Source organism: Malaclemys terrapin, chromosome 7, assembly GCF_027887155.1.
Source record: "Malaclemys terrapin pileata isolate rMalTer1 chromosome 7, rMalTer1.hap1, whole genome shotgun sequence".
NCBI lineage: Eukaryota > Metazoa > Chordata > Testudines > Emydidae > Malaclemys > Malaclemys terrapin.
The window spans coordinates 33,151,313-33,179,026 of NC_071511.1; the positions used below are offsets into that span (position 1 = coordinate 33,151,313).

Sequence of the window (27,714 nt, forward strand, 5' to 3'; positions counted from 1 at the left end):
CAGTGCCCAGCTAACCGGGCCCCATAGGCGGGCAGACACCCGGAAGTCCAGACTGATGCAGCTCAGCTCTCCCACTCACCACCCCCACCCCATTCTTCTCTAGCCTATTATTTAGTTAGGGAGCATTCGCGCCCCCAACACACCCCTTTAACCTTCCTCAATGCTCATTGGGGGAATAAAATATCGATCAAACTACCCAGTCCAATAGGAATTAAGACGTAGAGAGCGCACGAACGAACGGACCATGCGCATGCGCAGTTCACCATCCTCTATCCGCCTTGGGGATCAGTTGCCCATTTAGGGCCCTCAACTTGTGTACGCATGCGCACCTCCGAGCGCCTCAGCGCTCGAAGGACCCAATTGAGAGGGAAGAATGGCGGTAATAAACCCAATGCGCATGCGTGAACAAAGTTCCGCGAAATCTGCTCACGCGTACAGAGACAATTTCTCATTGGGCCGGGGAGCGTGGTAGTAGTGCGCATGCGTATAGAGGAACAATTCAGCGCATGCGCAGTGATGCTTCAGCCGTCAGCGGTTTCTCACTTGACCCAAGCACCTTCACTTCCGCTTCCTGTCTGTGTGTGTGTGTGTGTGTGTGTATGGGGGGGGGGAGGTGATCGGCGCATGCGTGCTTCTCCTGCTGTTCCTGCTGCTCCCGGGGCTCCTCTTCCGGCCTCCCCAGTTTCTAGTTGGGTTGAGGTGCCGCGGCCGGGTGCCCCCTCCGCTCGGGGCTACCGAACTGACCTCTGACCCCGGAAGTGAACAAGATCTTGGGACCCCTTAGCATTCTTGGGTGCCTGGTGGGCGCCGCTCGGGCTGGCTCCGACCCTCCTACCCGCGGTTTCTCCAGGCTGCCTGGGCCCTTCACCCGTGGGGTCCGCTGTCCGCATCCCCTATTCCTGGGCCCCCCGACCCTCGGGTTCCCCCAGCTGTCTGGGTCCTTCACCTGTGGGGTTCCCCACCCCTGCCCCTTACCTAAGCTCCCTCTTGTCTTGGCTCCCCTGCCCCCCAACCCTCCTGCCTTGGTCCCCACTTGCTTGCCTCCCCAGCCCTGCTCCCCTAACCCACTGCACCAGCTACTCTTTCCACAGGGTCGTGCTTTCCCACCCACGGTCCCCCCTCACCACTGTGCTGACCACTACCCTTCTTGGGCCATTCACCTCACTGAGCCGCCCCTCTCCTGGGGTCCCCATCTGCTGGGCTGCTGTTCAGCGGCAACAAGGCAGGTGCCAGCCTGTTCCCCAGGGCGCCCTCTCCTATGCCCCCAGTTGGTCCCACCTCTACTTGAGGCAGTCCCCTCCACTGGAGAGTTAGCTCCCTGCCACCCTACCTCCTTCCTCAGCCTGTTTAATTGTAATTTCCTTGTGACAGTGGAGACCACCCCGCTCCAGTAATCATAATGGCATGAACGGAGTGTCAGGTGGTGAATGTGGAGGGAGAGAGGAGGCTTGTTGACGGGGAGAGAGAAGAGCCCCCCGGATGGCTAGTGAGACTTCACAGCAGCGGTAGCTGAGGGTCTCACGTGTGGGTGTGTGAGGTGCCCATCCCTGCTGGAGGAGTGCAGCCTGGTTTAACAGGGAGAGGGGGGTGGGGTTGGTGTTTGGGGTCCCAGCCTGTGGATCATGGCCTTCAAGTTGCCTTGATGAAGGATATTACAGGTGTAAGCTTGGCAGTCACGTTCCCTGAGCAGCAGGAACGGGCGGAGGGGGAGGAGGAAGAGGCACCGCCGTGGCCATGGGCTCGCAGGTGCTGCAGATCCTGCGCCAGGGCGTCTGGGCCTCGCTGACGGGCGGCTGGTTCTTCGATCCCCACCAGAGCACCTTCTCCAACTGCTTCCACCTCTATACCTGGATCTTCCTGCTCACCTTCCCTTTCCTGCTCTACATGGTGAGTCCACTTCAGGCCCCTCACTGCAGACTTGGAGTTAGGCTCCTGACACTAGTGCCACTCGTGCACATCACTCTTGGTAACCTGGGGTGTGGGGTCCTGGCATTGATGCCCCAATTTGGGGTCCTGCAACACCTGATCTTGCATTTATGCCCTGGCATGATTTAGCATATGTATTTCAGTAGGGCTTAGCACTCTGACCAGGGCCCCTGTTGTTCTGGGTGCTGTAAAGACACCCCTCACTGAGGTTGCCCCCTGCCCCGTTTGTGCACAGACAGGCTGTCTGCACTGAAGAGCTCCCAGTCTAAGTAGGCAAAGGGTGGGAGGGGAAATTGAGGCACTGAGCAGTGAAGGATGTGGTCCAAGGTCACCCCACAGGTGGCAGAGCTGGGAGTAGAACTTGTATCTTTCTCACCGCGCCTCCCTGACCCTGCTTTGCACTGAGCTGTTGCTCTGTAATGTAGGGCCTGATCCCCAGAGCTAACTCTCCCCTGGAAATGAGCTCCCCTCACCACTGAACTTGGCACAGAAATTAGAAGCAGCGTGGGAGACTCTAGGCGAGAGGGGACTCTCGGTCCCTTGTTGTCACTGGGGGCCCTGGAGTTCTGAGCCTTTGGTGGAGGGGGTGATTGGCATGTTGGGGTTCAGAGAGGGGTGATGGGTTTGTGTGTGAGGGGTTGGAGTGGAGTGTAGGATGCCTGTATTCAGTCCTGCCCTGCCTCGGTGTCTCACTTTCTTCATCTGTAAAATGGGGAGATGATCCTACCTTTGCCTGTTGTTGTGAGCTCTCTGGGGCAGGGACCACCTGTCACTGCGTCTGCACAGCTCCTAGCACAACAGAGCTGCAGCCTTCAGTTGGAGGAGGGGGATCTGTGCAGTGGTGGGGGGCTCTGGTCATGATTGGGGGTAGGGATCCAAGCAGCACCCAGCACAATGGGGGCCTCAGTCTCAGTGGGGAGAGGAGTCTGTACAGTGCCTGGAGCCATGGGGGGAGGAGGGCACAGTCTTGGTCAGGGGGTCCTTGCCCGATCTCTGCCTAGGGCAGTTGAGTGGTCTGTGTGGCATGAGGGTGCCCCTGATCTTGGCAAAGAGCAGTAGAGGGGTCCAGGCAGCTCCTGGTGTGACCAGGGTGCCCAATTTCAGTTGGAGGCTGGCGTGCTATGAGCATACCTGCTGAGGAAGAGAAGGCTTGAGCTTGGAAGCAGTTCGTAAGTGCAACCGTAACACAAACAAATAATGACAAGGCCTTGCTTGAGCTGCTGTTACAAGTGATGCCCGAGGCAGTGAAAACCGAGAGAACCAGAGCAGGCCTGATACCGGCCCTCACAATGCCATTCCCTGCCCTGTACCTGCACTGATTGAAATAGCCTAGCTGCGAAAAGGGCATTGAAAGCCACTTTCACTCCTCTGACCCAAGGCTCGGGGTGGAGGGCATGTGGCAGATGCTGCAGGGGAATGTTTGTAGCCAAAGAGAACAGGGGGATATTTTGTGAAACTCGCCCAGTTTGTGTTGGGGACAGGGTGCTGGGCCATGGCTGGGGCTCCTGGCACTGTGGTGTTACGGGTGGTAAATAAAAATCAACTTCACTTGAGTCAGAGTGCCCAGTGTTGCACACCAAGTCGGTGGGCAGTGCTGGAGATAGAACCCTGCTGTCACCCACTAGGCTGCACTGTGCTCCCAACACTGGTGATAAAAACCAGGAGTCCTGTGCATGAATGTCCCTTGGCAGCTGAAAACACTTAAACACTATCTCAACAAGCAGCTTTAACGGAGGCGATGGCAGAGAAAGCGACCCAAACGCTGCTGACCTGGAGCTCTGTTACCAGCTTCCCCAAGGGGCCAAGAGTGTATAGAGCCCATGGATTACAACCAGAAGTGTTACCCAGTGGTTGGGGGTGAGGGGGAGGGGTTGGGAGGCAGGACTCCTGGGTTCTATTTCTGCCTCTGGGAGTGGAGTGGGGTTCAGTGGTTAAAGTAGGGCTGGGGATGGCTGGGAGGCCGGGTTCTTTCCCTGGCTCTGGGAAGGGAGTGGGGTCTAATGGTTAGAGGGGAGGAGGAGGAGGGCCTGGGAGGACTCCTGGGTTTAGCCTGACAAGTCATGGTCAGTGCCTGAGTTTCTGTGTAGCAGGCGAAGTAGGCTGAGGTCCCTGGTGGAGAGCATGGTGGCCCCCTAATGCCCCGATTGGTGCTAACCCCATGCTGTCCCATCTTTCTCTGCCAGGTGCTGCCGCCCAGCATGCTGGTAGCCGGCGTATATTGTGCGGTTATAGCCGTCTTCTTCACCACCATCAAGACCATCAATTTTCGACTGCACACCATGTTTGACCAGGGCGAGATTGTGGAGAAGGCCGGCTCGGTGCTGACTGATGGGGCCAAGGCTGAGGAGGGCACTGCAGGGGATGACAGCAACCTGGCCAGGTGGGTCTCCAGCATCTGGGGTGCATGAAGGGGAGAGCAGTGAGATCCAGGGATGTTTGTACAGGGATCCTTCACCTCGTGCTAAGATACAGCTGCCGGTGGGATGTGGGGGCTGTTTATACAGGGATCCTTTACCTGACATGGAGATTCAGCTGCTTCTCAGGTTGGCTCATTGGTCTTGACTATGTGTGTGTGGGGGGGGTGGATATATATATATAAAATCAGGCATTGGGGGCCTGTTGGTCTGATCCGGGGCATCAGGTCTGTTCACACTGCTCTCCTCTGTGCTTGTGTTAACTGTGCTCAACCGTCAGTGCATGTCCATGCAATGCTCCCTCCCTCTCTCTGCAGAGACCCGGGAGGGGGAGTCGAGATGACAGTGTTCCGGAAAGTCAGCTCCACACCCCCGGTGAGATGCAGCTCCCAGCACTCAGTATTTGGTTTCAACCAAGTCATGGTGAGTACTAGGGGGATCCTCTGGGCTTCCTGTTGCCTTCCTGGCTGGGATGTGCCCATTGGCGATCCCTCGTCCTGGGAGAGCTGGGTTTCTACAACCTTCCCCAGCCCAGGGAGTTGAGGCGTATGTGTGTGTGAGTGCTGGGCAAGGGGTCCATGTACAACTAGCCCCTCTGCATGTGAGTGGTGGGTGTTGGGGGTGGAGAGTCCTCTCTAATTTATAAAGCACTTTGGCTCTTTGGGGTGGGAGGAGGGAGAGTTGTCTTTCCTCACCCCGGTGCAATCAGTGAGGCGCCTGGCCCTCCCACAGCCACTGCTGCATGCTCTTCGCAGCCTGAGCCTGGCGTTTGGGTCAGTTACGCTTGCATCAGGGTTTGTGGTGGCTGCCCTGCAGCAGGGCGTCTAGAAAACCCCATCCATGCCCCGCAGGCCCCATCAGTGCATCAGGAGGGCTGGGCGTTGGGCCCTCTGCAGCGAAGGGCTCTCTTGGGCCTGCCTGGCTGGGGACATTGGCATGTAACCCCCTGACTGATTCCCCCTCGTAGGAGCTGCTGCCCCACTTGGAGGACGCGGGAGCAGTGAGAGGTGAGTGGGTGGCAGGCTCCCCACCCCCAGTAGCCCAGCTGGCCCAGTGCAAATATTTTGCCCCCCACTAGGGTCCCTGACCCTTTGAGGAGCCTGCCCCGGGCTGCAGCTGTGGGAATTGCCCCTCTCCAGGGTGTTCCCTGATTGCCTTTTGCTGCTTAATATCCTGCCTTGTCCCTCCCCTGGCAACCAGAACCACAGAGTTGGGGGTGGATATTCCATTGACTCCCCTGCCTTGGGGCCAGACTGGAGCTGGGGGCCCCTAGAGGGGAAAGGCCTTGTATCCTCTTCTCCATGCCCAGGTTGTCCCCCAACCCTGGGGCTGGATCGGAGGCACCGCCCCCTAGAGGGGAAAGGCCCCATGTTACATTCCTTAAGCCACCTAGACCAAGGTTTCCCAAAGAAACTCAGACTTGCAGGTACCCAGGGGGCACAGCTGCAACATCTGTATGTTGGAGCCCCTTTAAAGTGACTTGAGCCCCACTAGTTGCTGGATCCATTGTGGATATTGAAGCCCCACCCCTGACTCCACTGCCTGAGGGGGGAGCCCGGCGGTGCCCTAGGTGTCTCTAGCCGGTGGTGTAAGGTGGGGAGAGGGCAGCAGTGTAGGCGATTCTGGGTGGCATGGGGTGCGAAGGGAGCGGGGAAGGCAGGTCTCCCCTTGGGATCAGGAGCCCCTGCACTCCAGTAATGCCTCCTTCCCTCTCCATTCGCCCTTCAGACATCAAGGAGCTAGTGCGGGAGCAGGGCAGCAATAACGTCATTGTCACCTCGGCGGACCGCGAGCTGCTCAAGCGTGGCTCCCAGGAGAACATCAGTAGGTGCCCTGCGTGGGGGGTGAGGTGGGGCTGTACAGCCTGGGGGGAGCCTGGCTCCCAGGATTCCTGGGGACAAAATGGAACCGGGCATCTCCGCCTCCAGTGCAGTAAACAGCTTGTGAGCTGCACCCAGGAGGGACCTGGGATGGGGGCACTGTGTTATTGCTGGAAAGGGTCTACTGCTTGGAGTGCAGTGTCAGGATTCCTGGGGTCTGTCCCAGCTCTGGGAGGGGACTGGGTCCAGTGGGTTAGAGTAGGGGGGCTGGGTGTCAGGACTCCTGGGGTCTATTCCCAGTTCCCGGCTCATTGGGTAAGCATGGTGCCCTACCCGTGCCTCAGTTTCCCTGCTGTTTGTGTAACCCATGTTATCTTGCTCCCTTGCAGTTGGCGACTCGCAGCTGGCCTCTCTCGCCCCAGGGTCCTGTGGTGAGGCCCCAGTGCCCCCTCCCAAGGCAGAGCCCCCTGCAGCTGGGAAGAAGCCACCCCCCTCACTGCCAGCTCAGACGTCCATCCAGAGCACAGACTCCTCCGACCAGTCCCCCCTGGGCATGGGATCGTTGTCAGGGGTGAGGCCGGGCGGAGGGGCCCCGCGTCAGCTGCCTGGCAGCTGGCATGCCAGCGAATCAGAGAGTGCGGGCGACACCCCCCTCAGCCCCCTGATCAAGAGCAGCCTGAGCGAGGAGCTGAGCCAGAGCTTTCTGAGCCTGGCGCTGCCCGAGCGCACCATCCTGCGCACCAGCAGCCGCAAGGAGAAGCGACGCTCGGGCACTGACTACAGGCCCCTGGAGGGGCGGGGTGAGCCCAGCGAGGAGCGCTCCCGCAAGGCTGGTTCCTCCGACAGCTGCTTCAGTGGCACCGACAAGGAGACGCCCAGCACCCTCAGCAGCTACCGCAGTGAGAAGACCAACTCCACCCACCTGGACAGCCCCTCGCTGGGGCCAGCAGGGGACGCGGCGCCGGTCCTGGACACTGGGGTCCTGCCGGACGGCAGCGACACTGATGCCCTGTCGGACAGCGAGCTGCTGCGCTCGCCCGAGCAGGGCCTGCTGGGGGAGCTGAGCTTCGCCAGCCACACAGACGATACCCAGAACACCTTGGCCTCGCTGGAGACTGTGCGGGGCGACGGGGAGCCCTGGGAGGGCCCAGCCGAGCAGGTGGTGCGGCCCAAAGACCTGGCCCTGCTGCGCCCGGGGCACAAGCCAGGGCGCCGGCGCCCCTCCCGCAAACATGGTGGGGGCAGCAGCAGCTTTGACAGCGGGTACCCGCGGGACTATGCCCCCGTGCGCGCCATCCTAGACAGCAAGGCCTACAGCGAGACCTTCTTTGAGGATGAGGACTCGAGCGATGGCAGTGACCTGAGCCATGCCTCCAGCCTGCCCTCCCAGCACAACTATAGCTCCGACACCTCCTCCAGCACCTCCTGCTACTCCCCGGAGGCCGTACCCCAGCGCCCGCGCCGCAACCCCAAGGCCGAGCCAGCCCCCGAGGTTGCTGAGCCCCCCAAGCGCCCGCACTACGCCCAGCGCAGCGCCAGCACGGCCAGCGCCAAGACCCATGCCCGCGTGCTCAGCATGGACGGGGGCAGTGGGGACAGCAAGGCCACTGCGGTGCTCACTGTCTCCAAGTCGGACCTAGAGGCCCGAACAGGGCAGCAGGAGCACTTTCCCCCGCGGCGGCTGGAGTCGGGGGGCAGCACCCGCAGCCAGTCGGCGAACCAGCCTGGTTGGAGGGGGGAGCTGCTGGAGGAGGGGGCCGTCGGGGGAGGTGAGCAGCCGCGGGAGGCTCTGGCAGCCCTGGGAGCTGGGGTGGGGAGTGATGTGCCCCTTCCCCCACACACACATACAAACATGCACACTGCTCCCACCCCAGCCTTCAGCCCCAGGGTCCTGTGTGTGAGCCCACAGCTGGCATGGAGACCCCCCGGTCCAGGGACAGAGTGGGATTTAGCCTTTGTGGCCTGTTCAGTCTCTGAAGGGCTGGGGTTGGTGTGATGGGGCCTCCTGGCCCATTAGGAACCTGGTTGAGACCCAGCACGCTCGTCTCACAGATGGGGCTGACTTGTAATCGTTATTGACCTAGAGCTGGATCGGAGCCAGCGCCCTCTGGAGGGGGTCCCCATTAGGTGGGGTACTCTCAGTCCGGGGTTCCTGACAGCTCTCTCTCTCTCCATTGCAGCTGCCACAGGTGAGGAGGGGAGCAAGCGGGATCGAGCGAGCAGTGTCAAACGCACCCAGGCCATGAGGCGGAGGCACAACGCGGGCAGCAACCCCACACCCCCATCCTCAGTGATGGGGTCCCCACCCAGGTGACACTTCTCCCCACACAAGACACTGACACACCGGTCCACGCAGATGTTCGCTCAGTCCCACCCCAAACAGCCCAGAGTCTGCTAACAGCATAGCCTGGCCCCAGCCCCCAGCCTGGCCCGGGCACCCTGATCCTGACCCACAGCCCCCTGCTGTCCCAGCCCTGGGCTCCCCCCAGCCCTGCCAGTGCCACTCTGTCCTGACCCGCAACCCCCAGCTATCCCAGCCCTGCTCCTCCGTCTTGCTAACACTGCCTCCCCACACTGTGCTCATGGCTGAGCCTTGGCTGGCGCAGCCTGACGCCCTGTCCCCCTCTCTCTGCAGCCTGCAAGACTTGCAACGGGGCCGTGCCTCCTCCCACTCACGGGCGCTCACGCTGCCCTCAGCTCTGCAGTTCGCCAGCTCCCTGCTGCTCCCGCGAGGCGCCATCCACGAGGCCTGCAACTTCGACGACACCTCCGAGGGCGCCGTGCACTACTTCTACGACGAGAGTGGTGAGTACACTCACTGCCCATGGCTTGCCCTGCCCCCTCAGGGGCCTTGGGGCTTGCGGGGAGGTTACAAAGTGTGGCAATCTAACAGTGCCACTGACCTCCCCCGCCCCCACCCGCCCTACCAGTGCCCCCAATCCCTATCCACAGCCTCCGGCTATCCCAGCCCTGGGCTCCCCCCACCCCCCCCAGCCCTGCCAGTGCCCCTCAATCCTGATCCACAGCCCCCGGCTATCCCAGCCCTGGGCTCCCCCACAGCCCTGCCAGTGCCCCTCAATCCCTATCCACAGCCTCCGGCTATCCCAGCCCTGTGCTCCTGCCCAGCCCTGCCAGTGCCCCCAATCCCTACCCACACCCCACTGCGACTGCAGCCCTGGGCTCCCCACACACAGCTCTGCCAGTGCCCCTCAATCCTGACCTGCAGCCCCCTGCTATCTCTCACCCCTGGGTTCCTGCCCAGCTCTGCCAGTGCCCCCAATCCCTATCCAAGCCCCCTGCTATCCCAGCCCTGGGCTGCTGCTCTTATAAATAATCTGCAGCGGGGGGGGGGGAACTGTCTATTCCCCATGGCACCCTCCACCTGAGGTAGAGTCGGGGGGCATTCCCTTGCGGAGGGGGGCCTGTAATTTGCCAGGGCTTCCCTGGCTGATGTGGTGACTGTAGCCAGGGGCTGGTCCCATCGCGGGGCTGTTCCTTCCAGCCCCATGGCTGTGGGGTCTCCCCTCCTCAACTGCTACACGTCCCCCAGTCTAGCTGGCTCCCTGCCTCCCCCTGCAGGTGTGCGGCGCTCCTACACCTTTGGCCTGGCAGGAGGCGGCTACGAGAACCCAGTGGGGCAGCAGGTCAGTGTGGATCATGTGACCAACAGCGCCTGGTGAGTGACACCCCCTTCTCCTCCGCTTGTCATGGCACGCTGCTCCCTGTCCCCAGCACTAGGGAGTGCCCGGGGAGGGGCGGGGCTTGGGGGAAATCACTGGCAGGGTCTGTGGTGCCCTCTACTAAGCTGGGAGGGGCCAGGTCAGCGTTTGGGTGGCAAACCCCCAGGGAAATCCTGGGAGCTGCAGGGAGCAGGGCAGGGACCAGTAGGCAGCATTCTTACAGGCAGTTCTGGCCCCAGCATGGCCCTAAGGGGTGCTGTGCTGTAGGGTTGGGGGAGCCAGCAGGGATGCTCTCCCCTCACAGGCAGTGCTGGCCCTAGGGGGGCGCCGTGCTGCAGGGCGAGAGGCCAGCAGAGGGCACTCCCCCCTCACAGGCAGTGCTGGCCCCAGTGTCCAGTGTGGCCCTAGGGGGCGCTGTGCTGCTCATTATGCAGTGGTGGAGCCGTGAGTCCAGGATCTGGAGCTGTGGTGGGGCGGGGCTGCTTCCTTCACTCTCTCCTCTCATGTCCCTGACCCCTGCTGCCCTTTCAGGGACCGGCATTCGCACTCCTCCAGCTTCAACTCCACCGACGTGCCCGAGGGGACGCCCGCCCTGTCGCTGCTGCAGCCGCGCCCTGTGGTGCTGCAGGGCATGCAGGTGCGCAGGGTACCCCTGGAAATCCCTGAGGTAAGGGGGGGGTCAATGCCCTGGGAGTTGGGCCATTAAGGGGGCTCTATTGGCAGATGGGGGGAGGTTTTGGGGGGGTCTGATGCGGGGAGGGTTGACTTTGGGCCTGGTCTCTGTGATGGAGCAGGGTCTCTGCGGTGGGGGGCACCCCGTTCAGTGTGAGTGGGTTACCCATGAGAGGGGTGGGATCTCTGTTGGGGGGGGTTTGCATGGGGTGTGGTTTGCTGGGGGGTTCTGTGCTGTCTGGAGGGGGCACCCCCTTATCATGGCTTGGCTGGGCTGTTGGTGGTCTATGGGCAGGGTGCCTGCACCCCACTGAGCCTGCTCTCCCCCCAGTTTGACCTGCTGGATCAGGAGTCCCTGCACGAGTCCCAGGAGAACACACTGATGATCGAGGACAAGTCCAAGCCGCGGCAGTACTACAAGTACTGGGTGCTGCCTGGGCGCTGGATTCGGGTGCGCTACGACCGGCTGGCGCTGCTGGCACTTCTCGACCGGTCAGTTTCTCCTCCACCCCCTGATCAGCCCCATGGGCCCGTCCAGCCTGATTACTGCCCCCCACCCCACCCTGATCAGCCCCATGGGCCCGTCCAGCCTGCTTTCCCCACCGCACACACCGATCAGCCCCATAGGCCCATGCAGCTTGGTTTATCGCCCCACCGGAACCAGCTCCGTAAGCCCATCCAGCAGGCTGCCCGGGTTATGGCTGTATAGACTGGGGCCCTGGCAGCGCTGGGTGCCTGGGGAACCTGCTGGCACCTGCCCACAGTGGCTGACACCGCCTCATGCTCTGGGCCCCCCAGGAACCGGCGAGTGATGGAGAACATCTTCGTGGTGTCTCTGGGGTCCTTAGTGGCCTTCCTGGGCTACCTGCTGCTGCTGCAGGGCTTCTTCCGCGACATCTGGGTCTTCCAGTTCTGCCTGGTCATCGCCAGCTGCCAGTACTCGCTGCTCAAGGTGAGAGCCCGCCTGTGTGGCCATGTCCTCTGGGCATTGCACAGCTTTGCCATTGCCCCGCAGTCCTCACCCACAGTCCCCTGCTATCTCAGCCCTGGGTGCGCTCAGGCTGCCCCAGCTTTGCTGGGATCACTTAACCCTGACCTTCAGCCCTACTATGACAGTTCTCGGGGCACCCAGCACAGTGAGCTGCACTGGTACCCCTGCCTCCAGAGTGACGGAGTCTTGCCTGTGCCTGGCTGCTGTCGGTGCCCAGACAGTCCTGGCCTTTCAGCCACTCACGCACTCTCCTCTGGCAGTGCCACCACTCTCTTCTGTGGCAGGCTAACAGGGGGCACCCCAGCCCTTTTAAATTGCTCGCCTGTGAGATCCAGCCCCTGACACTGGCTAATCACAAAAATCCCAGCTCCTCGCCTCCAGCGGGGTGCTGGGCCCGTTTTACTTCCCAGCCCCGCTCCGGTGAGTGCTTACTGGGGAAACGAACATCACTAAAATCACCTTGATTCTGTTTTTCAGAGCGTCCAGCCTGATGCTGCTTCCCCCATGCACGTAAGTGACCTTCCTGGGGGACTGCAGGGCCAGGAGGGGGCACTCTCCCCTTGCAATCAGTGCTGGCCCCCATGCCCCTGTGCTGTGCTACAGGGAGTGGGATATTATAGCTCCGGGTGAACCATTCCTCTCTAACCAGCCATGTGCCCCACCCCAGAGGCAGCTGCATCTCAGCACCAAGCGCTGGATCTCTGTATAAATGGGCCATGGAGTCCTCAGTGTAGGTTGGTGCCTAGTGCTGCAGGCACGGAGACTCCTGGGAGCTGGGGGTTTCTGGGAGTTGGGTGCAGGCCCCTTGGCCCGTGCAGTGCCCGGTCTGTCGGCTGTGGCTGGCGGCAGGGGGGGCCCCTAGCGCCAGCTGGGAGCTCGGCTGCCCCTCACCCCTGAGATGTGGGGAGGGCCAGCCCCTTGGCTGCCCCCATGCCCCTTACCCCATGCTGTCTTGCAGGGGCACAACTGGATCATTGCCTACAGCCGGCCTGTCTACTTCTGCGTGGCCTGCATGCTGATTTGGGTGCTGGACTTGTGCGCCCGGGCTGTGCCCTTCCCACCCATCACCTTCTACGGGCTCACCCTCTTCTCAACAGACTTCTTCTACGGTGTCCGGGATGTCACCACTGGTGAGTGTGGGGCACCATCCCCCTGCACCCTGCTGCCGCCCTCCCCAGCCGGGGGTAAGGGGCACCACCTCCCCGTGCCCTGCTGCAGCCCCCCCCCGCCGCCCCAGCCGGGGGTAAGGGGCTCTGTGATTCTGCAGTGCCCCAGCGAGGAGTTAAGGGGTGCTATCCAGGTTTCTCTGTGGACTCCATTCACCAGTATGAGGGGGGCTTTCTCTCTAGGTAGGGGTGGAGGCAGTCCCGCTCTGCAGTGGGAATTCGGGGGTGGGGGTCACTGATTTAACCCCCGCATTTGTGGTGTCCTTCACAGTCTTCACCCTCTGCTTCCCTGCCATCTTCCTCTTCGGGCTCCTGCCCCAGGTCAACACCTGCCTCATGTACCTGCTGGAGCAGGTGGATATGCACATCTTTGGCGGCACAGGTACTGCCCAGATGCCTGGGTTCTGTCCCAGCTCCACAGGGGGAATGGGATCTAGTAGTGGGAGCAGGGTGGGTCTGGGAGCCAGGACTCCTGGGTTCTGTCCCAGCTCTAGGGAGGGAGAGCGGTCTGGTGGGTTAGATCAGGGGGTTCTGGGAACCAGGACTCCTGGGTTCTCTAGCTTGGCAGGTGTGTTGCTGTTGCTGCCCCGTGCCAGTGCTGGGCAGCAGGTGGTGCTGCAACCTTGGTGTGTGCACAGGGCCTGGACGGGGCAATTGGAGGATATTCCTATTTGACACTGACCCTGCCACCTCTCTTGTTTCCTAGCTGCCACCAGCCCCCTCACTGCCCTCTTCAGTCTCCTGCGCAGTCTCCTGGTCGCTGTCCTCCTCTATGGCTTCTGCCTCGGAGCCATTAAGGTACCTGGGTGCATGGGGGAGGAGGACTCTAAGGGACGCCGGCTCCGATCCAACCCTAGGGTGGGGGACTGGCTGACTCAGGATGGGGTATAGGGCCTTTGCCCTCTAGGGGGCGCCAGCTCCCATCTGGCCCTGCGGTGGTGGGACGGGGGTGGCGAATGGGGTATGGGGCCTTTCCCCTCTAGGCAACCCTGGTTTCAGTCCAACCCCAGGGTGGAGGACTGGTGGAAGTCCCAGGACTCTGGTTCCGTGTGGGCTGGGCTGTGTTTTGAGGCACAGTGTGATGTGTGAGTGCCGATGGGCCGGGGGTTCTGAGGCTGGGGGGGCCTCCCTGCACCGGGACTCATGCTCTCTCCTCTCTCCTCTCCAGGCCCCGTGGGGTGACCAGCACGTCCCCGTCCTCTTCTCCGTGTTCTGCGGCCTCCTGGTCGCCCTGTCTTACCACCTGAGTCGCCAGAGCAGCGACCCCACTGTGCTGTGGTGTGTACCCCAGGGCTGGGGGAGAGCCAGGCTGGGCCATCTTCCACTGCGGGGACTGGGAGCCAGGGCCCCTGCCTGCTATCCCCACTCTGCTGGGATAGAGTGGGGGCGGGGAGTCAGGACTCCTGGGTTCAAGCCCTAGTTCTGGGAGGACAAAGGTTTGTCCCCTGGCCATGGATGGCAAATCTGTCCTGGGGAGTGCGGCAGGGGGATGCTCTGTCGTGGGGATGCCAGGCTGGGCCCCGTGGAGAGAGGTTGAGGTGTCCGGGGCCCACTCCCGATGCTGCTCCTGTGAGGAGGGAACGAACTCCTATAACCCCCTGTAACGAGCTGCTTCTGGCGGGACCCAACTGAGAGTGCCAATTCAGGACAAATTGCTTAAAACAGGGCAGTTACAGCCCAAGGCTGGGGTTTTTCCACCTCTAAGGCAAACCAAACCAGCCACACAGAGAAGACTTTGGTTTTACCCCACTGGCTAACCACAAGTAACACAAGCAATTCCCTTAGACACTCCAGTTTCCCAGTATCACCACCAGTGCCACTCATTATGGGGACAAATGGTTATGAAAACCAATACCTCAGTAAAAGGGAAAAAAAGGTTCTCTTGATCCCGAAGGACCAAGCCTCAGACCCAGGTCAATATACAAATCAGATCTTACCCACAAATCACGCTGTTGCCAATTCTTTAGAATCTAAAATCTAAAGGTTTATTCATAAAAGGAAAAAGATATAGATGAGAGCAAGAATTGGTTAAATGGAATCAATTACATACAGTAATGGCAAAGTTCTTGGTTCAGGCTTGCAGTAACAATAGAATAAACTGCAGGTTCAAATTAAGTCTCTGGAATACATCCCCAGCTGGAATGGGTCATCAGTCCTTTGTTCAGAGCTTCAGTTTGTAGCAAAGTTCCTCCAGAGGTATGAAGCAGGATTGAAGACAAGATGGAGATGAGGCATCAGCCTTTTATAGTCTTTTCCACGTGTAAGAACACCTGTTTGTCCTTACTGTGGAAAATTACAGCAAAATGGAGTCTGGAGTCACACGGGCAAGTGCCTGCATACTTTGCTGAGTTACAAGGCATATCTGCCTTCTCTCAATGGGTCAGTTGTATAGCTGATGGTCCTTAATGGGCCATCAAGCAGGCTAGGCAGAGCTAACACCAGCTTGTCTGGGATGTCACCCAGAAGCATAGCATAAGTTTGAAATACAGACAGTATAGAGCCAATATCCATAACTTCAACTACAAAATTGATACACACATATAGACAGCATAATCATAACCAGCAAACCATAACCTTGTCTTAGACACCTTATCTGACCTCCTTTATACAAGATTTGGTGCCATTACAGGACTTTGGTTGCAACCATGTTCTATATCGTCCCAGTTCAAATCAATAAAGTGACACTGCCCTGCCTCCTAGGTCCCTGATCCGGACCAAGCTCTTCCCTGAGTTTGAGAACCGAAACGTGGAGAACGCACCAGCTGAGATTCGGGACCCGCTGCCTGAGAAACTGCGCAACTCCCTGGTGAGGAGGGGCGGAGTAGATGGCTGGGCTTATGGGGCAGGGGATGGGGCATAAATGGCTGTGGTTACTGGGGGGATGGGGATGCGTGGGTGGGGGACAGGGCACATGGCTGGGGTTACCAGGGAAGGGCCGGGTGTGGGGCAGAGGGGGCACGAGGCTGGGATTATGGGGCAGGATAGGGGCTGGATGGGTGGGTATGGATATGTGGGGGCAGGGCACATGGCTGGGAAGATTGGGGTGGGGATAGGGACGAATGGAAGCAGCTGGTGCCTGGATTAATGTGGTCAGTGGTGGCACATGGCTGGAAGTGGGGGGGTATGGTTGACTGAGGGGTTGCATGGGGGAGGGAATTAGGACTAGGCATGGCTGGAGGTGGGTGGTGGGGGGCCCATGGCTGGGCAGGGGGAGGGCCATGCATGGCTCTGTGTGGAGGGGTGCATATGGCTGGTGGCTCCGGCTGCTCCCTCTCACACGCACACACCACCCCACCCCCAGAGGGAGATCCTGCACTCAGACCTGGTCATGTGTGTGGTCATCGCAGTGCTCACCTTCGCCGTCAGTGCCAGCACCGTCTTCATCGCCCTCAAGGTACCGCCTGGGTTGAGAGGGAGGGGTGCCGCCAGTGATGGGGCTCCTCGGGCAGCCTGGGGCCATCGCAGCTCATGGCGGCAGTGGGTGCAGGAGGGACAGGTAGAGGGCATGGCAGCTTGGTGGGGTGAGACTAGGCTGTGTCAGGGGCCCCTTCTTGGTAGTTTATGGTGATGCTAACAGCTGAGCAGGCAGACAAACGAACCCAGGAGTCCTGGTGCCCAGTCTCCCACTGGTCTAACTCACTATACACCATTCCCCTGGCAGAGGTGGGATAGAACCCAGGAGTCCTGACTCCCAGCATCTCCTGCCCTGACCCGCCAGACCCCAGTGCCCTGGAACCGCGGGGGTAGAACCCAGGAGTCCTGACCATCACACCAGCCTGCTTCTCTGAGTGGACCATAGAGGGAGTTACAGCAAGCTGGGGGGGGGGGGGAGGGGAAGGAAGGGGCTGGGCTATGAGGAGGAGGGGGGGAGGGGGTTGCCATGAGTGTGGTGGGTGGCAGCTGGGTAGGTGGAGCGGGGCGGGGGGGTGTTTGGGAGAGGGAGGCTCTGGGGACTTCTGTGTGGGGTGGACTGTTTGGGGGCAGACTGGGGTCCCATCAGATGCCCTGATCCCTCTGGGTGCTCAGTCTGTTCTAGGCTATGTGCTGTATGCCCTGGCTGGGTTGGTCGGGCTGCTCACCCACTACCTGCTGCCCCAGCTCCGCAAGCAGCTGCCTTGGTTCTGCTTCTCGCTGCCTGTGCTGAAGCCGCGCGAGTACAGCCAGTTCGAAGTGCGCAGTAAGTGCTCCCGAGTGTGCCCAGCAGGAGGCACTTTCCCTTCCCCATCAGGGCTGGCTCCAATGCCCCAGGATGATGCCAGCGGGTGCTGTGCTGCAAGCAGCAGGGTAGAGGGGCTCCTGGCGCCAATGTCCTAGTGCCGTGCTAGTAGGGTGACCTGTTCTTCTGGAGGTGTCATGTTTCACATGATGGAAAACATCTCAGCGCAGGGGAGGGATCCCTCTAAAAACCACCCCAGAGGCAGCTGCATCTCAGCGCAGGCGAAGGATCCCTCTATAAACCGCCCCGTGCCCCACCCCAGAGGCAGCTGCATCTCAGCACAGGCGAGGGATCCCTGCTGTTGGGTGTGGGATTCATTGGGACTATCTGTGCATTAGAACCACATGCTGTCCCCGTGTTGCTGCCTTCTGGTGGGTGTGGGGAGTAACCGTGTGTGCCCCACAGGCGCGGCCCAGTTAATGTGGTTCGAGAAGCTGTATGCCTGGCTGCAGTGCGTGGAGAAGTACTTCATCTACCCAGCCGTGGTGCTCAATGCCCTGACGGTGGATGCCCACTCAGTCAGTGCCCCCCACCAGGACAAGATCTGCATCTAGTAGGTACCTGCAGTCCCCTCCTGGGGCTCCACCCCCTGCGGCACCGGCCAAGCCTCCCGACTACAGCTCCCCCTAATGCTGCTTCAGGGGGTCCTTCCTTTCCCAAGGAGCAGATCCCTGCAGGGTCCCTCTGCCTCCCACATTCCCTGGGGCTGAGTCGGCAGCACACATCCCAGCCCCACCCAGCTCCCCCCACTAGTGGCGGTGCTGTTCACACGCAGCATGAAAAGCAATTGGGAGCGAGAACTGGATATAGCGCAGGAAGGGGGGCCTGGGACAGGAGTAATAGGCAGTGAGCTGGGCAGGGGGCGGCAGGCCCTTGCGAAGGGAGAGTTTCTAATCTTCCCCTTTGCGCAGACAGGTCGGGAAGTAGAAACTCACAATAGAAAAGGGGGGGGTCTGGAAACTGCTTCTGGGTTAGTTTTTAAGCATTCTCTCCTGTCTAACTAACCAATCTAGGAAGGGGGGGCAGGGCTACCTGCCCCACACCTGGCTGGGCTGGGGGTTGCATGCTCCGGTGCCCCCTCACATTCTCTCTCTTGCCCCCAGCTGCCGCGCACTCCTCATCACCATGGCTGGCATGAAGCTGCTGCGCTGCTCCTTCTGCTGCCCGCCCCAGCAGTACGTGGCACTAGGTTTCACCGTCCTCTTCTTCCACTTCGATTATCAGCGCTACTCGGAGGGCTTCCTCATCGACTACTTCGTCATGTCCATCCTCTTCAGCAAGGTGCCCACGTGCCCCTCAGCTTCGCCGCCGCCCCGGGCCCCACGTACCCAGAGTGACTGCTCCCTGCTCTGCTTCATGGACCCACAATCCCCTGCTTCCCGTACTCAGCAATATTCTGCTCCCACACTCCCTGGCACTCACTCCTACTGGGGTTTCCGCTGATGCTGTGCAATAGGTACCAGAACTGCCCCGCCCAGCATGATCCTGCTGTCTGAGGATCCCTCAGCATTTGAGTCTCGCAGGGAGCCTCAGGATAGAACCCCGGCGTTCTGGCTCCCAGTCCCCTCACTCTAATCCACTACACCTCAGTCCCTTTCCTCCCTAACTGGGATAGAACCCAGTGGTACTGGCTCCCTGTGGCTGAGCTGGGCTCTGTGTTGTGTGACATATTTCTCTCTTTTCCCCACTCCACCCCAGCTATGGGACCTGCTCTACAAGCTGCGCTTCGTGCTCACCTACATCGCCCCCTGGCAGATCACGTGGGGCTCAGCCTTCCATGCCTTTGCCCAGCCCTTCGCCGTGCCCCGTATCCTTGGGAGCTGCCTGTGGGTGCCCCAAGCTAGGGGCAGGGCAAGGGCTGCATGAGAGTTGCTGGGAATGTGCATGGGGGAAACGACTGGAGGGGGGTATGAGCTAAGGAGTGTTGGGTGGAGGGGAATTACTTAGGAGGCTTATGGGATAGTGAGGGAGTCTGGGGAGGGGGCTATGGGATAATGGAGTGCTAGTGGGATAATAGTGGGCGGTGGTTGGGCAGTGATGGGGTGTGGCACCAGGGCGGTTGAATGGTGGCAGGACAGGGTGCCATGGCTTTGTGGTGGTTGGGCGGCGGTGGGACGGGGCACTGGGGAGGTTGGGCAGGGTGGTTGGGCGGTGACAGGATGGGGTGGTAGTAGGGCAGTTGGTAGGTCAGTGTGGCAATGCAGTGGCGGGGCAGTTGGGCGGGGCCCTGGGGCGGTTGGGCGGCGGCGGTTGGACAGCAGTGGGGCGGGGCCCTGGGGCAGTTGGGCGGCGGCAGCATGGGGTGCCATGGCTCTGTGGCAGTTGGGCAGCGGTGGAACGGGGCACTGTGGTTCCACAGGGGTTGTTGCCTTGACGCCCCCAGACTCAGCCATGCTGTTCGTGCAGGCCGTGCTGTCGGCCTTGTTCTCCACCCCACTCAACCCATTGCTGGGCAGCGCTGTGTTCATCATGTCATACGCCCGCCCCGTCAAGTTCTGGGAGCGCGACTACAAGTGAGTGAGAGACGCCCTCCCCCAGCCAGCAGGGCCCCCTGCATCCCCACCACACACCCTCACGCAAGGCCCCCTCAAATCCCCCACCCCACCTAGCCAGCTTCCCTCCCCTTCATGCCCCCACCACTGGGTCAGCCGGCCCCTCCCCACTCACACATATGCTAGCCCAGTCTCTCCTGTCCAGGCTGGCCCCCTCCTGGCCTAACCGAGAGCTGCAGGGGGCCACCCCAGGTGGGAAACCTGTGCAGGGGTCCAGTGGCGCACTGCTAACCTGGCTCTCCTACTTCCCCAGCACAAAGAGGGTCGACCATTCCAACACCCGCTTGGCCACCCAGCTCGACCGCAACCCAGGTGCGTATCCAGTGTGTCCGCTGAGCCCCCATGTCTACCGTGTGCCCGGGGCCAAGGGGACTGGCCTCCCCAGCCCAGAAAGTGGTGACTGCAAAGGGAGAGCACGCCCCTCTGAACACTCCGCTGCATCCTGCTCTGAGCAGCAGGACCCCTAGCACCACACTGGAGATTTAGGACCAGCAGTGAGTGCAAGGGGAGAGCACGCCCTGCTGAGCCCTCTGCTCTGTGCAGTGCAGCTCCCCCTAGTGAAATGCTGGGGTTTTGGGGCCAGCACTGACAGTGAGGGGAGAGCTCTGGCTACTGACCCCCGCCACTCCCTGCAGCACAGCACCCCCTAGTGCTGTGTTGGATCAGCACGGACTGCGAGGGGAGAGCGCCCCCTGCAGCACAGCACAGCACCCCCTAGTGCTGTGTTGGGTCAGCACGGACTGTGAGGGGAGAGCGCCCCCTACAGCACAGCACAGCACCCCCTAGTGCTGTGTTGGGTCAGCACGGACTGTGTTGGGAGAGCGCCCCCTGCTGAGCCCCCACAGCCTCAGATCCCTTTTCTATGCCAGGCGCTGATGACAACAACCTGAACTCAATCTTCTACGAGCACCTGACGCGCTCCCTACAGCACACGCTGTGTGGGGACCTGCTGCTGGGCCGTTGGGGCAACTATGCCACCGGTGACTGCTTCATCCTGGCCTCAGATTACCTGAACGCGCTCGTGCACCTCATCGAGCTCGGCAATGGCCTCGTCACCTTCCAGCTGCGCGGCCTCGAGTTCCGGGGTGAGGGCCGGGCCCTGGCTGAGGGGAGTTGGGAGCCTTGCAGTTCTGGCCTGGATAGGGCCCTTCTCGCAGACCCCATTGGCCCCTAGCCGTCTAGTAACCTCACTCATACGTTCATAGCATGTGCTAGGCCACCATCAGCCCACCCAGCCTGGTACCGCCCCCCTTCCCCCAGATCAGACCCATGGGCCCACCCAGCATGGTATCCTGCCCGCTCCCTGCCTCTGTGCCAGCCCAGCAGGCCCAACCAGCCCAGTGTCCTGTCTGCTTGTTCTCGTCCCGTCCCATGGCGGTGGGTTGCCCTGAGGGAGTCCCTGGCATCTCCACTCACACCCTGCTCCCACAGGTACGTACTGCCAGCAGCGTGAGGTGGAGGCCATCACAGAAGGTGTGGAGGAGGACGAGGGTTGCTGCTGCTGTGAGCCGGGCCATCTGCCCCATATGCTGTCATTCAATGCAGCCTTCGGGCAGCGCTGGCTGGCTTGGGAGGTGGCGGCCACCAAGTACGTGCTGGAGGGGTACAGCATCAGCGACAACAACGCCGCCTCCATGCTGCAGGTCTTTGACCTGCGCAAGATCCTCATCACGTACTACGTCAAGGTGAGGGGGCCAGCGCTGGAGGTGGCACCTGGGGCAGGGAATGGGGGCAGGGCCTTGAGGATGAGGCCTGGAGGCCCAAGGCAGAGGGCAGACAGGGTGGGGGATAGGGCTTGGGGTAGGGAGGGTGCAGCTGAAGGGTAGAGGGGGTGGGAAAACCCATGGGAATTGGGGGCAGGAACAGGCAAGAGAAGTTGGGTTGGGGGCTCAGCAAGAAGGGCTAGAGGAGGTCGGGTGGGAGGCAGGGAAAGTTGCAGTGCAGGGAGGGAGAGAGAGGCCAGGAAATGGGACCCGGGGCCTTCCCCCTCTAGTGGGCACTGGCCCTGAGCCGTCCCCAGGGCAGGGGACTGGCTGGCTCATGGAGGTCAGTGCCGAAGTCTGTGCCTGGGGGGCACTCTCTGTGTGCCTGTGCTCTGGACGTCTAACTCTGTGTGTCCCGGCAGAGCATCATCTACTATGTGACATGCTCATCCAAGCTGGAGGAGTGGCTGGGGAACACTGTGATCCAGGAGGCACTGCGCCCCTGCATGACCCCCAGCTACGCCGACAGCGATCCCACCTTCAACCTGAACATTGACGAGGACTACGACCCCCGCATGGCAGGCGTCACCCTGTCCTCCTTCTGCAACGTCTACCTGGACTGGATCCAGTACTGCGCCGGCCGCAGGGACAAGGTGGGCACCTGGATGCCAGGGCCTGCACCCAAGAGCGAGGGGAGCCTGGGATCTGGCTCAGCTCTGGGCAGGGAGTGGGGTCTAGTGGGTTAGAGCAGGGGAGGCTGGGAGCCAGGACTCCTGGGTTCTATCCCAGCTCTGAGATAGGAGGGGAGTGAATGGCAGGGGAGGGGAGGGGGGAGTCTAGTGGGTTAGAGTGGGGGGTCTGGGAGCCCCGACTCCTAGGTTCTATCCCCATGGGGCAAGTCCTACATAGGAAGTTGTGGGTCTGTTAGAAGCAAGAGGTGTTGTGCTCCATGGTGGGTGGGGTTTCTGTCCTCTCCTCCCTCCCCCTCACAGCTGCCTCTCTCTTCCTGCAGCCCATGGACAAGGAGTGGGACTCCCCGTTGGTCACCCTCTGCTTTGGGCTGTGCATCCTGGGGCGCCGGGCACTGGGCACAGCCTCCCATAGCCTGTCTGCCAGGTGAGACGCCCTCCCTCATTGCCCCTGCCCACAGCATGTCTACCAGGCAAGAGACTCCCTTCCGTGCCAGTGAGGCCCTCCCCCAGCCTGTCTACCAGGCAAAATAATGGGAAAGCAGATATGGGGTTCGTTTAATAACAAATGGAAGGCTGGGAGTATAATTAATGCTAGTCAAATAGGTCTTGTCAAAGAAACGTGGTTTTGTTCGGTGATGAGATGGGTTGATGCTGTGCAGATGTAATAGACTGTTGTACAGTGTTCTGATAACACACGAGCGCTGTGCAGTATCAGTAAAGCCCACGTTCAGTGGCTGAATCTCTGGCTGACTGACAGCTCTCAGAAAGTTATCGGGGGGACTGCTCACCCAGTGCTGGTGGTTCTGTGGGGATCGGTTCGTGGCCACACACGAGTCAACATTTTCATCACTGATTCATAGCTTCCCAGGCCAGCCGGAACCATTGTGACAATTTGGTCTGACCATCTGTATCGCACAGGTCAGAGGACTTCCCCAAAATACTTGCTAGAGCAGCGTTTTTACAGGAAACATTCTGTCTTGATTTTTAAAAAGGCCAGTGATGAAGAATCCACCATGACGCTGGGTAAATTGTTCCAGTGACCCTCACTGTTGAAAACGTATGCCTTATTTCCACTCTGAATGTGTCTATCTTCAATGTCCGGCCACTGGATCGGATCAGACCTTTCTCTGCTAGATCAAAGAGCCTGTGATCAGTATTTAGTTCCCTGTAGATACCTATAGACTGTGATCAAGTCACCCTCCTCTTGGATCAGGAAGTAAATATAAAATCACTGCTGATAAAATCTGTGCGTAGCACAAAGATGGGTGGAATGATAAGGACAGGGCAGCCCTGCAGAACTATCAGGATCACTTGCTAAGCTGGTCCTATGCAAACAAACTGTTTTAATACAGCCCAGTGCAGAGATATACACCCAGGGGTGAGGAGTGTAGGTCAGACCCTGCAGAATGGTGGACGGCATCCTGGCAGAGCCCTGAGGGACAAACAGCTCAACATGAGCTCCCAGCACAACGCCGTGGCTAAAAGCGCCAATGCGGCCCTTTTGTGGCTGAACAGAGGAATAGTGAGTAGGAGCAGGGAGGGGTTTTACTTCTGGCTACGGCATTAGTGAGAGCAGGACTAGGGTACTGCGCCCCCTTCTGGGGGCTGCATCTTAAATGGGAAGCTGGGGCCGGTGCAAAGAAGAGCCACAGCAGTGATTGGAGGACTAGAGAAAACCCCTGCAGGGAGAGAGTGGATGAGTGCCGTGTCTTTAGTTGATCAGAAAGCCGATGGAGAGGTGACTTGATCACTGTATAAATACCTTCCCGGGTGAACCCCCAGGTGCCAGAGGGCCTTTAAGCTAGTGGGGAAAAGCAGGACAAGAACCAGTGCTGGAAGCCAACCAGACGCTCTCCAATGAGAAACAAGACCCGTGTTTGCCAGGGCGGGCGATTGCCCTGGGGTGTTTGTTCCAATGGTCAGGGGTGGAGTCTCCATCTCCAGTGCAGGCAGCACAGGGATGTCTGGCCTGGGCTGTACAGCAGGGCAGACGAGGCGATCCAGTGGTCTTTTCTGACCTGGCATGCCATGAATTTGTGAGACACCCCACCTCACTGGCAGGACCTGCCCGCAGCCTGGCGACCAGATCCCCCATCCCCCGCTGAGCCATGCTATCCCCACAGCCTGGAGCCCTTCCTGTACGGCCTGCACGCCCTCTTCAAGGGTGACTTCCGCATCACCTCGCCCCGCGACGAGTGGGTCTTCGCCGACATGGACCTGCTGCACCGCGTGGTGGCACCCGGTGTCCGCATGTCGCTCAAACTGCACCAGGTACCACCCCTGCCTGCAGGCCCCTCCCCTAGGGCAGATGGGCACTGGGTTCCCCTCGTCCATGCCCTAAGGGCCGTGTGCAGGGGGAGGGGAGAGGGCTTCTCCTGTCGTCTGCCTGCATGCTAGGGAATGGGGGGGGGATTGGCCTGAGGGTGGGGGTGACTGGCTGGGGGAGAGGGGAGGGGGAGGGGTGGGCTGGCCTGCTGGCAGGGAGGGTGTGGAAGCACTGGGAAGGAGAGGAGGGGTAACCCTATTAGCTTGTTGAGGGAGGGGAGATGATCCAGCTCCTGATCCTGCCCTCCAGACTGTGCTGGAGAGGAAGGGTCTGGAGGTCAGGGGGTCGTGACCCTCCCCCTGTGACCACCCCCCCCCTTCCCACGCAGGACCATTTCACGTCACCGGACGAGTACGAGGACCCAGCCGTGCTGTATGATGCCATCACAGCCAACGAGGAGAAGATGGTGATCTCGCACGAGGGTGACCCAGCCTGGCGCAGCGCCATCCTTGCCAATACACCTGCCCTGCTGGCGCTGCGCCACGTCATGGATGACGCCAGCGACGAGTACAAGATCATCATGCTCAACAAACGCTACCTGAGCTTCCGCGTCATCAAGGTGAGACACCCCCCCCCCCCCCCCCAGCCCACATTCCCCTCCCGGAACTGGGATGGAACCCAGGAGTCCTGGCTCCCAGCCTCCTGCGCTAACCACTGGACCCCACTCCCATCGCGGAGCTGGGGCTAGAACCCCCGACCACCCCTCACCCCGTTTTCTCTCCTTGGCCAGGTGAACCGGGAGTGCGTGCGAGGGCTCTGGGCCGGGCAGCAGCAGGAGCTGGTGTTCCTGCGGAACCGCAACCCAGAGCGGGGCAGCATCCAGAACGCCAAGCAGGCTTTGCGCAACATGATAAACTCATCCTGCGACCAGCCCATCGGCTACCCCATCTACGTGTCACCCCTCACCACCTCCTACGCTGGCAGCCACCCCCAGCTGCGCTCCCTCTGGGGTGGCCCCATCAGCCTGCACAACATCTCCACCTGGCTCATCAGCAGCTGGGAGAGGTGAGCACTCCGGAGCTCCTGCCCTGCTTCCCATAGCGCCCCCTGCTGGGAGAGGCCAGGGCTGGAGTAGTCATAAGCTCCCCCCACAGCCAGTGCTCCTGCCCCGCTCCCTACAGTGTCCCCTGCTGGGATGCAGTGCTCTCCATGAACTGATGCCCCTGTGCCTCATCTTACAGGCTACAGAAGGGCTGCGGTGCTGGCTGCAACAGCGGTGGGAATATTGAGGACTCGGACTGTGGCGGAGGCTCCTCGTCCATCAGCAACAACCCTGCAGGGCATGGGCAGCAGGGGAGCAGTGCCCCAGGCGGGCCGAGCATGGGCATGGCCACCCCGGGGGCTTCAAACCCCCAGGAGCCACCCGTCACCACTGCCCAGCCTCAGCCAGGTATGGAGACCACCAGCAGCAAACCTCCCTGCTCTGGAAGGGGTGGGGTGTAGGGGGGCTGGGAGTCCTGGGTTCCCTCCCCAGCTCGGCGGGGGGATGGGGGGAGTTTAGTGGGTTAGAGCAGGTGTGGTCCTAGGAGCTGGGACTCCTGGGTTCTGCTCTTCTCTCTGCCCTGACCCCTTGCCTAAGTGTCCCCTCCCTGGATAAGAGCCATCTGGCTGCAGGCACAGGTAGGGCCCATCTGTGCAATGCTTGGGGGTGTTTTGGGAGGCCTGGTGGGATGAGGTGGGTGGCACCAGGCTGTCTCTCAGGGGTTGGGGTGGGGCTATCTCGCTGAGGACTGGGAGCTGGAGCAGGGGGATGGAGTGGGTGCCAGTGCCAGGGGTGGGCTCAGGGTGCTGTCTCTGGCCCATGCCAGCTCTAACGTTCCCATCTCCCCACAGGATCAGAGCAAAGCCTTCCACTGGGCCAGAACTGGCTAGTGCGGCCGGTGCCGGAGAGCCGGCGCGAAGCCCCCCCTGCCGCCCCCTGGGTGCCTGCCCACCGCCTCTCCGGCAGCCAGCTGTCCTGCACCAGCTCGCTGGCCTCCATGGCCTCCCAAGTCGAGGGAGCAGGGCCAGGCCGGGCCCCCCTGCCGCTCCCGCTGCCCCTACGGCCAGCACTGGGCACCTCGGCCACCTTTGCCTATGAGGGACTGTGTGGAAAGTGGAGCCTGCCTGGCCGCAAGGGGCTCAATGGGCTGGGGGGGAGCGAGGGAGATGCCTCCCCAGGGGCCCCCGCCAGCATCGGCACCACCCAGGGCACACCCCCCCGGGGGACCAGTGCCAGAGCACAGGTGAGAATGCCCACCCTCCCCCACAACCTCAGGGAAACCCCAGCCCTCCTGCCTCGAAGGGGAGACCCCGCCTCCGTCCACACCGTGTGGCCTGGGGGAGCTACTTTCATTCCCCACACTCCCACACCCAGGGCACCATGGATGGCTGCCCCCTCCCTTAGGGGCTGTGTCTGCTGCACAGAGCTCCCCTCCATATCAGACACGGCTGTTTCATTGTGCGTGGGAGGGATCACCCCTGGACACACCGTACACCCCCCTGCCAAGCAGGTGGCTCAGGCCAGCTCTGGCAGATCAGCTTAGTGCTAATGGAAAGCCCTTAAGCCGGCTTGGGGCAGCTGTGTGCCGCCTCCGCTCCTATGAGAAGCCATTTGAAGGGCACCTGGGATTAGTTTCAGCTTGGATGTTCCCCACCTCCGCCAACCCGTTCTGTCCCACATAGGGCCCCATCCCAAGCAGCCCAGCCTATCCCCCGTGGGGCCCCATCCTGGCCAGTCCCCCATCCCCTCCATCTAGCCTGTAACCCATCTGTTTCTTTGCCCACAGCCCTCTGTGCCCCCGGACCCAGGCCCTCTTGCTGACACCACGGAGGCCAACTCCTCCCAGCAGTGCTCCCCACTAGCAGAGCCAGAGCAGCAGCCGCCTGGCCCTGGTGCCCCACCACCTGAGTGGGGCCGGCAGCGGGAGAAGGAGAGCCCTGCCGCCCAGCCACTCCTGGAGCACCAGTACTGAGGGGGGGCAGTGGGAGCAGCCATTGTCTTCCCCATCCCTCGCATTGATACCAATGGGCTGGTCCCACCACACAGTGCCCCCCGCACGCCTTCAGGACCCTGGACAGCAATAAGGGGGCTAATGGCTCCTCCTCCTCCACCTGCCCCTGCCTCCCCCCACCGGACTCCAGAGGGGACCCTATGGACAACAGTACTGTCCCCCCCGTAGTGGGGGAGGGGCAGGCGGGGGTCCTCTCCACCAGAGACTCAACTGCTCCTCGGTCTCAGTACTGCTCCCCCGCGCTGCTCCCCCAGCGCTGTATTTAAGGGGGGTTGGGACCCAAGCGAATAACACTATTTTTGATTTTTTTTTGATGGTTTATTTTTCTCTGATCCTGGATTTTTGGTTGATACAAAAAATTAAAAAATACCCACAAAAAAAAAAAAAAAAGGCAAAACACCCCACGCCCCAGACATGCAACCTCCCAACAAGTCTGGGTTGGGTTGGGGAAGGGCCACACTCCTGGGTTATAGCCTGAGGCTGGAGGGGGTTAGAGCAGGCTCAGAGGGTTCCTGGATTCTATCCTAGGCTGGGGACGGGGCTCTCGTGGGTTACAGCAGGAG

The 27,714-nt window shown here is 60.9% G+C and overlaps 1 protein-coding gene across 1 annotated transcript; it reads left to right on the plus strand.

Annotated features, from left to right (window-relative positions):
• The first annotated feature begins 627 nt into the window (after positions 1-627).
• On the plus strand, positions 628-27,470 carry PCNX3 (pecanex 3). Its single transcript, XM_054035956.1, has 35 exons — positions 628-1,887; positions 4,110-4,306; positions 4,658-4,763; positions 5,308-5,347; positions 6,069-6,164; positions 6,550-7,929; positions 8,341-8,470; positions 8,796-8,965; positions 9,740-9,836; positions 10,372-10,507; positions 10,844-11,004; positions 11,311-11,464; positions 11,981-12,013; positions 12,462-12,633; positions 12,941-13,051; positions 13,376-13,467; positions 13,838-13,947; positions 15,370-15,475; positions 15,971-16,063; positions 16,696-16,846; positions 17,291-17,438; positions 17,989-18,166; positions 18,584-18,692; positions 19,269-19,398; positions 19,691-19,749; positions 20,307-20,522; positions 20,869-21,122; positions 21,563-21,793; positions 22,153-22,256; positions 23,956-24,103; positions 24,487-24,717; positions 24,889-25,163; positions 25,340-25,548; positions 25,992-26,383; positions 26,927-27,470. The coding sequence occupies exons 1-35, from the start codon at positions 1,735-1,737 to the stop codon at positions 27,110-27,112; spliced, it is 6,558 nt and encodes a 2,185-aa protein (XP_053891931.1). The 5' UTR covers positions 628-1,734; the 3' UTR covers positions 27,113-27,470.
• The last annotated feature ends 244 nt before the right edge of the window (positions 27,471-27,714 follow it).

Excerpts from the sequence above, each read along its gene's own strand:
- PCNX3 (XM_054035956.1), top strand. The coding sequence starts at position 1,735 with ATGGGCTCGCAGGTGCTGCAGATCCTGCGCCAGGGCGTCTGGGCCTCG. Across the intron at positions 8,471-8,795 it reads GTGATGGGGTCCCCACCCAG|CCTGCAAGACTTGCAACGGG; the intron begins GTGACACTTCTC and ends CTCTCTCTGCAG. Across the intron at positions 15,476-15,970 it reads AGAAACTGCGCAACTCCCTG|AGGGAGATCCTGCACTCAGA; the intron begins GTGAGGAGGGGC and ends CCCCACCCCCAG.